This window comes from Accipiter gentilis, chromosome 4 (assembly GCF_929443795.1).
Source record: "Accipiter gentilis chromosome 4, bAccGen1.1, whole genome shotgun sequence".
Taxonomy (NCBI): Eukaryota; Metazoa; Chordata; class Aves; order Accipitriformes; family Accipitridae; genus Astur; species Astur gentilis.
This window is the reverse complement of record NC_064883.1, coordinates 38191842-38207087: the sequence shown is the minus strand read 5'-3', so window position 1 is coordinate 38207087 and position 15246 is coordinate 38191842. Positions and strand designations below refer to the sequence as shown.

The 15246-nt window shown below is 37.9% G+C and overlaps 1 protein-coding gene across 3 annotated transcripts in view; it reads right to left on the bottom strand.

Moving 5' to 3' along the window:
• Positions 1–266: 266 nt before the first annotated feature.
• Positions 267–15246, bottom strand: part of LMBR1 (limb development membrane protein 1) — a 76560-nt gene continuing 61580 nt past the window's right edge. For all 3 annotated transcript variants that reach the window (XM_049798271.1, XM_049798272.1, XM_049798273.1), the window contains 2 exons: positions 11303–11464; positions 267–8018 (listed from right to left, as the gene is read on the bottom strand). In XM_049798271.1, coding sequence (XP_049654228.1) covers positions 7936–8018; positions 11303–11464 — 245 coding nt within the window. In that variant the 3' untranslated portion in view covers positions 267–7935. The remainder of the gene's footprint in view (positions 8019–11302; positions 11465–15246) is intronic.

Below are 15246 nucleotides of genomic sequence, written 5' to 3'. Positions count from 1 at the left end.
TGCAAATTAATTGTGTGCCTGTCAAACACAGGGCTGTAATGCCTCTGAATATACAGGAATCCCCATCACATACCATACATCACATATTTTAAAAACCTGACTATTTGAGAATCTCAAAAGCATGTTAAATTACGGGGATGAAGGAAGAAAAGAGAGGAATGCAAATATTCACACCAACTACTGACAGGATAATTTAGAATGCCACAGAGATTCTTTTTCTTTTTTTTTTTCATTGCTTAAAACAAAATAAAAAAGCAAAACTCCACTATGAATCACACTTTAACTTTATTGAAAACACAGTAAGAAAAAAAATCATCCTACAAAACATTCAGTGTAACATTTCAAACAAAGGAAAAAAACACATTACCACTGCTTTTCACAAAAAAATTCAACCTGGCTAAGGCGGCAAGTATTTTCATTTAGTTTTGTAACACAGCAAAGTATCCACAACTGAGAACATAATAAAACCTATTTCTGGATGACCTAAAATAATCCAGGAAGGGTTCGGTGGGGAGAAGGTTATGTACACAGAAAATTTTTCCGATTAAAGTAACACTAAAAGCATAATTTTTCAGCTGTATTTTACCTTGGTCCCAGATACATCCACGCGAAAGGAACATCAGTTGCTCAAGACTGCAGAGTTTACAAAGCCCTAAGCTCAAACTGGACAACGAGGGGACCGCTGATTCCATTCAACATCTCTCAGCCTCACATAGTTAAGATTGTGCATAATTTTTTTTTTTTTTAAACTGAAACACTGCAGTGAAAACCTGAAAGTGCATGACAGAAGATACCTGCTGCCATTGTACAGCGCCAGCAGTAGCAACATCCATAGAAACGCTAGTCCAGAACTGTATTTTTATGACTTGTGTCACCCAAGTCCACATGAAGCTGATCCCGTGTGACGAGATGGCCAGCAGCACTCTGAGAATATTCTCAGTCTCCTCAGTAGGAATTGTCCAGACAGAGCTTCGTGAAGACAAGAGCAACGCGTGTTTTCTATTTAGGTAACGCAGGGTTGGGTTCCTAACCCCACAAGAAAGTAAAGGAAATCTAGCCATATTTTTTGTGTACAACACACTTCAAGATTTCAAATCCGTGACCCACATGTATCTTCATTTTCTATCCGTTCGTTTTGAAAGCAATAGAAGTCAGGCCAAATAAGACAAAAATACTTTGAAACCTACCTTTAAAAAATGAAAAGTGGCTCAACTTTGTTTTGTTATATAAAGCCAGGGAGGAGAAAGTTACTCACACGGGTTTTGTGAATCTAAGTATTTTCGCCCAGACTGGGAAAACTTATGGTTAAGAGGAAAACAGAAGTCACGCACCAGTTAATTTTCTCCTTAAGCATTTAAACACATCCATCGTATTCACAATACCGGTACCGCCATCGCGCTGCTTTTCTGAATTATCATTTTACATGGAGAGAGAAGGTCCAAAACACGTTCGTACGCACGAAATGCAAACGGTACAGAAAACACATGAGGAGTCTTACCTTGCCACCGTGCAAAGTTTGACTTTGATCAAAACATGAAAGAGTTACACACTGCCGACGCACCGGAACGACGCGTCTTGATCTCCAATCGATTAAGGCAGCAAGGCACATCAAGAGCTGTAGTCTTACTCTACAAATTACAAGAAGGTAACTGAAGAGCTGTTCCACAGAACATCAGCTACTCCGGAGTAACTGCCCTCAGCACGGGCTCAAATCGGCTGTACCGGCACGTTGCTCGCTCACTGAGAAGTGGGCCGGTTGCCTCACACTACTGAAAGCTAAAAGCATATGTACATGTGCAATGACTAAACCATTTTCATCTCGCTCCTAATTCAAACTCATGTGAGCTCCTGGTAGTTTGTCAGAGGACCCACTCTAATGACAGGATTCTTCTAATGGAATCTAGTGGTAAAAAACAGATCCAAGTACAAATGAATGAATAAATACTAACATTTTCAATAATGGAAGAACAGTTCCAACTAGGGAACGTCTCCAGATAGACAATGTGGGAAAAGAAATGTATCAAAATCAAAGCAAGTGCCATGATACTTCAATAGCTGGAAAGGAGCTTCACCCAGTGATGCCGACTACAAAACTTCATGTAATGGGGTTGGGAGGGTGTAAGCAATAGCAACACTTGAGTTTAGTATACAACAAATATTCAGAAGCAATTTAGAAGCAGTATCCCAAAGTGCTCATGTAGGTACAAATGAATAGTCGGGTACCTAAAGCCTTTAAGAATTGGGATTTCCTAATTTCTATGTTTATGTGAGGCCTTCATACAGATACAGCTTTTAAATAGCTTGGAATTAGATATGTCAGGATTATCAACATTTACAGGATACTTCTGACACGATCCCTTTGACTGTTCGGAGTCACCTTCTATATTTGTTAAAACATTTAATGCTATCTATATAAAAAAGATAAATCTATGAACAATAAATGAAACTGGAAAAGTTACTTAGAAAAATATGGTAATTAATACAGAACTAGCAAGCATCCTCAGGTTTTCTGTTGCCAAGACAGAGCTATCTTCAAAAGTTCACAGGCTTCTATAAATTTAAAGTCAAGGATACTGTTGCACTGTGAATCACAAAACAGATTTTAAGAATTTATGAAGTTCTGTTCAGTGTTAGTGAATTACTGGCATATTTAGGGAACATACAATTAACTTTCATATACTAACGATACATGTGTTTCTTCTTTCTCTTTGAAAGAAGAGGTTTAGGTGCTTCAATTGTGAAACATTTCAAAAACACCTTCCCATTTAAGTTTCCTTCTGTTATGTATTCTTACAGATCATATGATCTATGCAGATTCTTCTCGTTCTGTTATTTCATGTTTTGTCTACATCGAGGAGAGTGTCTGTTCTTAACACCAATGCCACCAAATCAGATACTGAAAGACTTTTTATTAAAAAAAGAAAAGGAAGCCAAGATGTTATATGTCTCCAAGAATTAAGGCCAGATTTAGAAAAAGTTTCATCAGCCCCTGAATTTCATGAACTTAAGGATTTTAAATATATTTTTAGTAATATGGTATTTTAAAGATCGACTAGAAAAAGAATGGAAAACAGACTGCATGCACCAGTGAGCTCCATGTCATTCCCGCCCACCTCCCAATTACTGGGCACGGCGGGGATTCTGGAAGTCACATGTAGTGTTAATTCCCCACAAGACGTGTTCTCCTTCCTCAGATTCTGGCCGATATTTTCGGGCTTTAATTGTTAAATGAAACTTGTAGGACATCCTCTCTGGCTGTGGTCTGGGGGGAGGACACGGTTCTATTCAGAAGCACGCAGCATTCTTGAGACAGCAAGAAGCCGTTCAAGCACGGAACGGCCCACGCAGAAACGTACAACCAGAAAATCCTGAATGACTTCTTGGCCCCAACAAAACAGAGCCGCAAGTGAAAAGCACAAGACCACGCACAGCTATCACCTGGAAACCCCGAGAGTCTGCAATCCCAATCAAGAATAACCCCGTTCAGCAACTAGAACTGCGTCTGGCAGACGGACAAACCACAGGCTGATCTCCTCACGCCTTGACCAGAAAAGGAGCGTCGCGACTTCTTACGACAGTGTCAGAGACCGTTCGCCTGAGGTAAGGGCACTGGGCAAGGTAGAAAAAAGGCGGCAGAGGTTATCACCATCGGGGTGACGGCTGTTGGCTTAGATTGCTCTCCCTGAACGGGACGAATTCAAAAGCAGCGTTTTTGTAAAGTTCAAATCCTGTTAATGCGCCTGAAATAACTTGCCAGTTTACCAAGGCTGAATTCAATACTCAGGAGCTCAAGATTTCAGCTCCTGAAATATACAGGATGGGGAGGGAAGTTAGTGTACATGTGATATTGTCTCAAGTCAGCACTAAAATAGCAACAAAAATATTAATGCTAGGGGGTAAGGGATCTTCTTTCCTTAAAGCATTGAAAGATTCACAGTTCACATCAACACTTTTTTAAAGAAAACTAAACACATTTCTTTAAAAAGAGGTTATTAACATGGCCTTAGTGTGCTGTCTGTGCTTAAATGACTTCACATAGAATTTAAAAATTACTGTTTTAAAAATGAGAGTATATGTAAACCAACAGGATTTAGCTGTCTTCCTGTGTTTGGTATTTCAAAACTGTAGATGCTAGTTCACTAAGCGTAAGGCTCAGCTGCTGTACATACACCACCTGAGCCCATCCCGCTCTGGAAGAGGAGGAAAAGAAAGACAAAGGAAAATAACCTAGAACATTCTTACAAAATTCAAGGAAAGCCACATGCATGAAGAAGCCAACTGCCCCTTGTTTCTACCTTATTCCTTTCTAATTTAGATTGTAAATTACTTAAGAAAAGGGCCATCTTGTCTTCACTACACAGCAGTGGGCACACGTGAGCACCCAAAGTAGCATCAGCGGCTGCAGAGACGTACGGGCGAGCAGGAGAGACCTGGTGGGACAGACGAGGGCCGCAGCCCCCTTCGCGCTCGTCACTCCCGCTGGAATGCTGGAGAAAGCGGCACCCGGCAGCACCCACTCACGTGTCCATCCCACTAAGCACACGGCTGCACCAGCTCCGGCTGGGCAGGCTCGACTGCAGCGCACAGCCGTGCCTCTCTGGTACTTGAGGTGGTACTTCGGAACCAGACAAGGAAAACAACTTGTCAAATCCTTTAATTTCTATGATGCTAAAACAGTCAACGGGGTAAAAGGTACTGGAGGAACAGGGCCACAGATAAACATCACATGACAGACAGTAAACAAAGCTTCCTATGAATGCAAAACCTGTTACTTGTACAGTAACCATTACTATTATTTTTTTAGCTTAAAGTAACAAGTATGTGTGCTTTACGCTTAGAAATCCCACAATATTACGGTTCTGCCACTGCATTTAATATTGTGCTACCAACACAGACTAAAGCCAAGAAACGGCTAACTTAAAACACTTGCTTTACATCTACTTTTTGGTCTTGTGTGGTATTCAGTTGCAGATGGAAGCATTTATGTGCTTTTTGCCTCGTAAGAAGTGAGGCAGATGTTAATGTTACTAAGATCAGCTGTATATACCTTGAAGGTATAGACCACCTGACTCTACATGAGTCAAAATACTAGGAATGTATTGTCAATATCCATTAATGAATTACCAGTTGCTTGTATTTAAGTGACCATATGCTTCTGTGAAAAGTATATCGTGACCTGTATCTTACACGTAGTATATTTGTAGCATTGTATCTGTAAAGAAGTTTTGCATAAGCATGTCATTTTCAAGGTCAAAGGCGTACTTTAATGTGTACAGCATCACAATATAAACAGCTGATTTTAAAACAAAACGGTGTCAGTAGTTGCACAGGGTAGTTCTGAATTTCTCAACCACACAGCATCTTAACCATCCTCCGTATTTCAGTGTAAAATCTTCACTAACGTGGCCTTAACCTGTACATCTCTCTGACTGCAGAATCCAGCAGAAGGGGTGGCAACAAGAAAGGCTGTAACATTTGAGAGTTTTAAAGTCTTGCCCGAAACTTGTGTGCTTATCACCAGGAACTAGCGTTGCTCAGTTTAAGTAATGGCCCAACTCACTTTCAGAAACCACACACACATTATAATCCCATCTTCTTCTGTGTTCTTGGGTCACTGATGCCAGGACAAACATCTCTCCAAAAGCATGAAGAGCAAGACCTACGCTGGTTCGCACTCCCTAGATTTATTCCTTAAATTCATTCCTTCAGTTTCAGAGTGTATTTAAATTAACTGTCTTAAAGTTGTAATAGAAATACTTTAATAAACTAACTAGCCTCACACGCAACAATTCACCAGCCCCATTAAGACATGAGAACAATTTTGGTCATACACTCACTTGCATGGACAAGTGGATACCTTTCAGTTATTTTTAACTATAATGCTAATACATAAGGCTACAAGCTCTGAGAATACCTGAATGATGCCCCTAATAATAAATCTCCCAATATTTTAAATGTAAACACATTTTAAAACAACTTCTAATTACAGCTCCCTGTTCTTGGTTGCAGAACTTTGACTCAGATAAAGATTTCTCACTAAAATGTCAGCATTCAACTCAAACAACAGAAAAGATGCTTGTAAACCTTAGTGAAATTAAGTGATTTTACTTTGTCTTCCACGACTCAGTACAACACATCAATAGTCAGCTTAACAAGCCTTGAATTTGTACTCATGACACATAAAAAAAGTAACTCTCTAGCATCACATTTACTACAGCAATATTTATATTATGCCCCAGTTCAAGACAGAAAAGGCAGCTACAAAAATAACTGAGAAATCCTCATGTATACTGGAGCTTGATTTTTGAAGTGCTCTAGGGGGGCGCGGGGGGAAGACACCAAAACAACTCACATTCACACACACACACAGCACTAAGGTCTACAGCCCAGAGCAGTCATCTCAGGAGAACAGCCAAACTGTTCCTGACACAAGGTTTATCTTGTTTCGGAACCACACTGGAGCGCTAGTTGTCACCGCCTGATCACATAAGACCTCAAACGACAGACAGACGTACTTGTTTTACAAAATGGGAAATAAACAGGAACATTATCTGACTCGCTACATAACAGGCACACACTGAAGTTGTCCCTGTTCCAATCTGAAGATTACTTGTGGCAGAGCAGGACAAAAGTGCAACAGATTTTGCATACTTACTTGGGGTTTGGTTCATGGGTTTTTTTCTTTACTATAAACTGCTTAAAGGATTCCTAAGGCTGCAGTAATGCTAAGAAAAAGGACGTTACCACCCACCAATGCCATCCTGAATCTAAGGCCTCTGAGCAGTTAAACTGTAACACTGCAGAAATTCATACTACCAAGATTGAACACACAAGTTTCATTTACCAAGCCACCTACGTCACCTCTATAAGCTTAGAATTTAATTTACGATATCTACACATATAGGCCTATATACATCTTCATGTATACATTAAAAAACAGGCTAGTGAAAGATACTGAGTTATGCCACTGAACAGAAATCCTGGTAACTATCGTATAAATTCAGAGAAATAATTTACTTCAAATTAAAGAAGATTGTAAAAAACTGCAATTGCAGCCTCCTAGGCCTGTGCTACTTGCATTGATTACAAGTACTGCTTATACACAGTAGTTCATAAAGAATTTTACAGGGATGTACTTGGTAGGGTAAGTGACCTCCATGGCACAATAGCTTACAGAACTGTAAGAGCTGTGACAGGGGGTCTACACAGCTTTTTACAAAGCATACTAGGCTCAGATTTAACACTGAAGTTAATCTTCATCTTGTACTTCACTCTATTCAGTAAGACATTGTCTGACTACCAGTAAAGCAACCTGGCATTTATAGCTAAGAACAGAAAGCTGAAAACGCTGGCCTTCCAAGAACGCTTCGTGACATTAGGCCATGAGCAGCCTGCTGTATCCGGCGTGAAAGGAACCAAGATCTCTACCAGTTACCATCATTTTTAACATGTTCTTAGTGGAACTGTTTGTCTACTGTCAAGGATACCTACTCCAGGTAGTTTACATTGCCAGTAAGGGTCATAATGGGCTTCAAGTGTATCTTTTTTTCTTCTTTTTAACCAAATCCCAAAGTTATTCTTTATAGCTGTGTCTGTTTAACACAGGAGGTACTGTGCATTCAAATGGTAGCAGGTTTATATCTAAAGATGGGAGACCATCAACAAATAAAAAGGAATGCATTATCCTCTTCAGCTTCCAGTCTTCAAGGCACCTCCTGCATTAACTTACTGGGAAATAAACAAGCAGACCAAAAGTTCACTGGAAAGAGAAGAATCTGATATACCTAACTTCCTCAGAAGCACACAGCATCAAAACATGAGACAAGGTTGGACCCAAATTATCAACAAATAAAAGCAATATAAAAATGCTGATGAGATGACAGGAATGCCATGAGGTTGATGTTTTCAGCTCTGTCGATTGCAGGTGATTGTTAATCACAGTGTTTTCTGATGCCCATTTGCAGACGGCTTGGTCTCCGAGTCTCTAGGATTGTTTGACAGATGAAGTTTATCTAATCCTGCAAAACATTACACAATAAGGAAAAACTGAGAATCTCCCATGTTTCATGCATACAGGTAGTCAACAGAATATATACAAACCAAATTCTACTTTGTGATTAAGGACTTCACATTTGCTTAAGTCCAGAACTGACATTCTAGCTCAGGTAAGAATTACTTCTGGGAAACTCCCTCAGCTGTGTGTTAAGTGAGAAAAGTCCATTACAATAGACAAGCATGGAAGTGAGACAAGCCTACCTTCACATTGTTTAAATCACAGACTTAGGTGTTAAGAACCAAGAAAGACTTGCAATCCTTTACTCTGTCAGCCTATGAAGACCGAAATAATTACCCAAAATATTTCTTTTAAACTATAGCATCTTTCTGAAAAGCATCCATTGCTGAGCTTAAGATCATGGGTGATGACCACATCACCTCTCTAAACTGTTTATATGCCTAATAATATTTTTAGGCCTATGTTACTACTAATTTCTTTATCTCCATTTCCAGCCATTTGTTCTTACTGCATAGCTCTCTACTATGAGTGCTAATTAAAGTCTCCCATCCTTCCTCAGGCAAGTAGTTAAACTACTCTTTACTGGGGGGAGGTGGGGAAAGATAGTAAACATAACTGTATTTTATTCATAAGAGGCATGGTGTCAGTCCTTCCTTGCTTGCTACAGTTTCTCTGCAAAGTCTCCTATCAAGTCCCTAAAATTAAGGATCAAAAATGGAAAGAGCTTCTTATTCATTTAGTGTAGGCTATACTGAATGTTTTACTGAAGTGCCATGATGTACCAAGTTAAATTTCTTGCATCATTGGAATTCCAAAATTGATTGCACTACATGTCGTGGTTTCGGCTGGGACAGAGTTAATTTTCTTTCTAGTAACTGGGACAGCATTATGTTTTGGATTTATCAGGACAATAATGTTGATAACACACTGATGTTTTCAGTTGTTGCTAAGTAATGTTTGTACAAAGTCAAGGATTTTTCAGCTTCTCATTCCCAGCCAGCAAGAAGGCTGGAGGGGCACAAGAAGCTGAGAGGGGACACAGCCAGGGCAGCTGACCCAAACTGGGTATTCCAGACCATATGATGTCATGCCCAGTATATAAACTGGGGGGAGTTGGCCTGGGGGGAATCGCTTCTCAGGAACTAACTGGGCATCAGTCAGTGAGTGGCAAGCAATTGCATTGTGCATCACTTGTTTTGTATATTCCAATCCTATTATTTATTATTATTATTATTGTCATTTTATTATTGTTGTTATTATCATTATTAGTTTCTTCCTTTCTGTTCTATTAAACTATTCTTATCTCAACCCACGAGTTTTACCTTTTTCCTTCCGATTTTCTCCCCATCCCAGTGGGTGGAGGGGAATGAGTGAGTGGCTGCGTAGTGCTTATTTGCTGGCTGGGGTTAAACCACAACAACTACTAAAAAAATAAAGTCTACTCAATATTGTATTATTTGCAAGTCCCAGTACTGCATGAATTATTTTGGTCACAGGCCTACAGCAGGAATTTACTTTCCACTAATTACCTATAATGCTCCACCAACCTCTAGTCCTCAGCATCACAGTTTTCAGCATAGGGGAGAAATGAGGACACCAATTTTGGATCTCGTTCTTTGAATTCCATGTGACAGCTTTTAACAGACACTGTTTGTTATGCATAGCGTTGAAACCAAACCCAGTTTGTGTCAGGAACCTGTGCCTTTCAGGATTTATAGCTCCCTGCTTGTGTCAAATGCAAGCCCTTTACTAGTTACTTTGCTCCTCCATTTTGATCACAATATTTACATAAAATCACACAATATGTGATAGCAAGAGGCCAAAAAAATCCCTAAAAAATCCACTAGAATGATGCCATCCAGTGACCACTATCCTGCCACGCCTGCATTTTTGAGTTTCTTAATCTGCTTTCCACATATATAATTCTTTATTAAACACTAAATATTTAATAAAGTGCCATGAATTATCAAGATAACTCTTTTACATCATTTGCTTTAAGACAGAAACTTTAAAGTTTTACCAGACTTGTTGCTATAAGCCCATGATGACTGATGTTAATTTATTGCCTTCAGAGCTCTGCAACATTATACAAAGTAATCCCTTTACGGTCAAAACAGTTGCACAAAATAAATAGGATTATGCAAGTCAACTGAAAGAGATGAATCAAGGTCTTCTCATAAAATGACTTTAACTATAAGCTGGGGGATGATGTCAAATACATCATAATCTCATCATATATCTGTCTTAATCAATAATGGAACTTCTCTGAAAATATTTTCAGCATAAAAATCAATGGACAGATTTACAGATCCCTGGCCCACTATTCCGTTCCCCTGGAGCTTCAAAACTCAACATCAAAAGCCACAGAATGGCTTGTTTTAATCCTACACTATCAGTCACTTTGTATTTCCCTATTTAGTAGGTCTGATTTAAACTTAATTGTCACCAGTAGAGGTGCACTCAGGGAAGTGCTTGGATTTTGTTTACCAGGGTCACAACTCTGGAATGCAGTAATCGGTGAAAACTAACTTAATTACCTTTTAGACACTACAAACAATCCGCAGTTATAAATATACACTGAAGTTTCACCGTTAGTCCTCTCAATTTAAGCAAATACTACTCTAGGGTTCTAATTAGTAGTAATTTATTAATTAGTAAAGATGTATTAATTAGTAAAGATGTATTAACAACACAATTACTAAATATGTACATTTTATCCTCTTAGTATCAGATATGATTCAAGCCTTTCCTCTGTGGCCAAGAAACATGAATGCACAATTTGATCAAAATTTTGATTATATCAAGCACAGGTTTCACTCAGCCAGTTACTAAGATTCTGTATACTCTGTACAAAGATTTTCTGAACATGCAGTGCTCTAAAAAAAGCATCACAACAAAGCAGCTAAGACTTCCACTAAGCTATTTTAAGGAATTAACAACTTGCTTTAAACAAAAAAAAAAAAGCCAACCCACACACAAGTTGAAGTTTTATTTTGGAATAATTGTTCAGTAGCAATGAGAATGTTTCTGTGCTCCCCAAAGGCTGAAAATCTAACTGCAGATCAATAAGTAGACAGACATATCATTAAGATCAACATCGTACCTTAGCTCTCAGCTTTTCAAAAAATAACACAAAGCTATGCATTCTCATTTTAACTCATAGAAACTTCCACTGAAAAAAATAGCCTTCTGTGAGCTGCAACAGAACTTTAACAGTAGCACATCAAACTATCAATGCTGGAGAAAGGAAACATTCAAGTACAAACTCAATTTTCAGTGCTGTATTACCTAATGCCTTCAGGAGCTCTTCTCGCACAGCAGAAGTGAACTTTCTGACGAGACATAATGTTGTCATGATAGCAAAGAGCAAGTTGTAAGATAATACAATATAGAAGTTCCCCAGCCAGTTAAATCTTCCAAAGTCTCCAAGCAGATCAAATCTGGTGATTCCTGTTAAAATTGCATTTAAGATTTATATCAAAATCTTGATTACGTTTTTTAAGAAACACAAAAATTTCACTCTATTACTTTTTACATATGGAAGCAAAATTCTTTCAGACAACATGCTATAAGACACATGGTTAAACACACAAGACAATGTTTTCAAGGTCATTTTCCACTTCACTGACCACTGTAAAACTGTAAGACACACTTCTCAAAACGCTTCTTAAGTGTCCTGCTAAAATGCTTGAATAATATGAGTTGAAGTAAATTGTCTATTCCAGATAGGAATCCTGCTTTTAGAATTTCAGTAGAATATAACTAGGAAAAAATCAGTATTACTATGAAAACTGCTTGAAATCTCAGATTGTATGAAATCCTTATCCCAGAAAAAGATGAAATGCACCATGGGCTTTCTTATTAAAAAATACAGGTAGCAAAAAGCCTTTTCACAAGAGCCACAACATCTTACAGTAAACACTAAGCCTTTGTAAATGTTTTTTCAGAGCCACTGCTTTTAAAACCAAAGTTTAAAGACATCTCTCCAACTGCAGTTTTTCTCCTAGGTCTACCCACCACTATAGCCATAGAGCATTTACACAGAAGGAAAAGAGTTTGGCTGAAAGATAGTGCTGACTGTTGTTCTTCACCTCGTAACACGGACACTTGGGCTTTGTGCTGATGAAAGGCTAGTCGATCGCTAAAGCTAAGTGAGCAAAATTTTTCCAAAACATGGAAGTGTCTACAGGCTATAGGGTGCATCCCAGAAAGCAGAAGAGAAAGAACCATAGATTGATCCTTTGCCAGGTCTACATCAAGGACTGCACTGAATAAAGGGCGGAATAGTGAGATGAAACCCAAATAACAGTTGTCTAGGATTGCTGAGCCGTTATATTCCCAAAAATCTTTTGGCACGGATGCTGTCACAGTGATGTGCGGTCTCACAGTTGAAACCAACAGCGTGAAGGAAGGAAGCTTACCTCGCCCCAGAACTAAAATGGCAGCAGAAAACTAGGCAATCAGAAACTAGCCCTAGCTCTTAAGTTCCTGGAAGCGAGTTCTCTATCATCTTATTTTGAAAGGGTTTGGGGGGCCTTAAGAACTGTGACTTCAGCAGTGATAATAAACGAAGAGAGACAAAATAAAGGGTTGGTTACCTTCCTGTCAGGGGTAAACCTGGCACTTACCAAAATCTCATCGTACCTTAATACCCAAGACTTAATAGCCAGCTATCACAATGTTAAGAGATATGCACGCTTCTTGTAGTCTGCATCAGTCATTTAAATAAAAAATATGGGAATCAAATTTGGCATCTAAGGAAAACATGCCAAAATGAAGAAAATTAAAAGGAGAAGTTTCAAAGGATAAATCAAAGAAATCACTGAAGCTGACCAAAATAACAAGAGAGGCAGGGAGAAATATCAAAAAAGCACAGAAAGTCTAAGCACAAAAAGAAGACTGGCTGACTGAATTAACTGCTAAACAGACGAAGGACAATAAACACATAGTTGCTTTCACACTTGAAGGCAAACAATGTCCTTAACATTTTCAAAGCAGCAGAGTGTTTTAGCCAGAACCTAGAGCTACAAGAAAATTGAGAAAGTCAGGTTTGAACGCATAGGCTTCCAGGTCTTTAAAGGAAAAGAAACAAAACAGGTAGAGCACTGCATAGAGTTCTCAGGAAAAGAAATAATACTCCTTGACACAAAGAGGTTCAGAAGAACAGCTAGCAATAGAGCAGGCATTACAAGGACAAACAAAAATGAAGCCTGACACTTCTGTTAGAGCAGGTGGGAAAAATATTGTCCGTAAATTACATTCATTTTCCTCTTACAAATTAAAAAAAAAGACACTGCTCATCAGAAAAGATCTGACACAGCATCATTTTGTAAATTTGTGGGAGCAAGGGTTAAAAAGCTTTTGATGACTTTCTTACAGAAGTATCTACTCAGCCCACAGAGAAAAAAAACCTCCCAAGACTGCAATTTGAAAAACTACTCAGTAACTGAACAGAAAGCTACATCTCTAGGGGACATAAATATATATCCAAGAAAGTTGGTGACAATTTACTGAATAAACTATTAAAGATTTATTCAGGTTAAAAAAAAAAACCAAACCCCTATGGTTTTAGACTGTACATACCAGTGAGTTTCAAAACATTATTTACTTAAACCATAATGCTCAAGAAGAGAGTTCTAGAAAAACTTTTGTATATTAGAAAATTCAATTTTGTTTGCAATTCTTAGTTTCTGTATTCTTGACTATTAACTGCCCTGTTCCCAATTTGTTTCTCACTGGTTAGCAATATGGTGCTGGTGGGAAACATTTTTGAAGAAGGACTACTAAAAGGCTGAAAAGTTCTGGAAAAAATGAGTTAACTTATTTTAGTAAAATAACTTATTTTAGCAAAAACTTCCTGGAGTTCTAAAAGAATGACAGATTAGAGACATCCACCACCTACATATCTAATGAGAATGCTACAAAACATGTAAAAAATTCTCTTATTTCCATCTTTAAAATTTCAAAAGATCAGTACATGTATTGGATAACTTTTGCTTTTTTACCTTTCCCATAATGATAAAGTCTAGTCTTTTCTGCATAGTCTAGAAACTCGCTTTTTTAATAAAGTGAAAAAGACTATGAATCTGCTTAACATATTTATTTCTTTTCATCTATTCGGTGCCACAGGGCAGTAGCATGTAGTGCAACACATGTTGATATTTCTGCAAAGCACCACATGACTCACTGTACTCTAATACACTCTATTAATCCTGTTTGGACAGCTGTGACTGTGCATTTGTTAGCTGTGTGTTAATTGTTCCATCTTTTTTCTTCTTTTATTTATCTCTATGGCAAACTATTCAGGAATTTCATTTGTTAGTCCTTTTTTTTTTTTTCAAGTGAGTTTTACCATTAATCTGTTTCCTATGAGACAACAATGCACCCAGCATGTATACTTACTTCCACAGAATCCATTTATTATCAGCTGTTAATCTCATAGATCATTAACAATGATTTTTTATTATTTTTTAAACAAGTGATGAATGCAGTAACTTAGTGGATACAATACTAATGTTAAAATTCTGTTCTAAAACACTGATTTTTCAACAAAACATCTTGCTCTAAGTACTGGAACTGTTTTACTTAGATCTTTATCATACTGGCTATATTTTAAAACTGTACTACTTTAAAAACTTGAATTATTCTTTTGCACTTTTGTGACGTTTTACTACAGATTTTTAAAACATGAGCTCTAGAACGTGTATTTTAACATTCAACCCTCCAAAATGCATTACAGGTTGGGTTGTTGGTTACACAAACCATCTAGTAAATCTAAAAAAACTCATCATCTGTAGATATATACAGCATAAAAATATACAGTACAGTTTAGCAGAAAATATTATCTACTCTTGATTTGACAGTATTCTGGCTGAAAAGAAAAACAGCTACAGAACCATTGGGTACACATTACTGGTCTGTGGGCCCGAGCTTAAACTCCTGAACTTGCACTTGAGACTCGTACAGCCCAAGGTATCTAGTATCATTGCTGATAAAAAACTTAACAAATGAAGAGTCATTAACTGTCTTTAAATGACATTTGTACTCAATGTTATCTAGAAGGTTATACCCGAAATCCCCAAATGTAATTTTTCACAAAAACTGAGCACTGTAATCTCACAGTGAACATGAAACTAGCATATATTGCCCTGAACAAGCAGTCTCTGTATCTATTCTTCTCACCATCTCCTGTTTTAAGAAGTTTAAAATTTGACCTACCTTTTAAAAAGAAT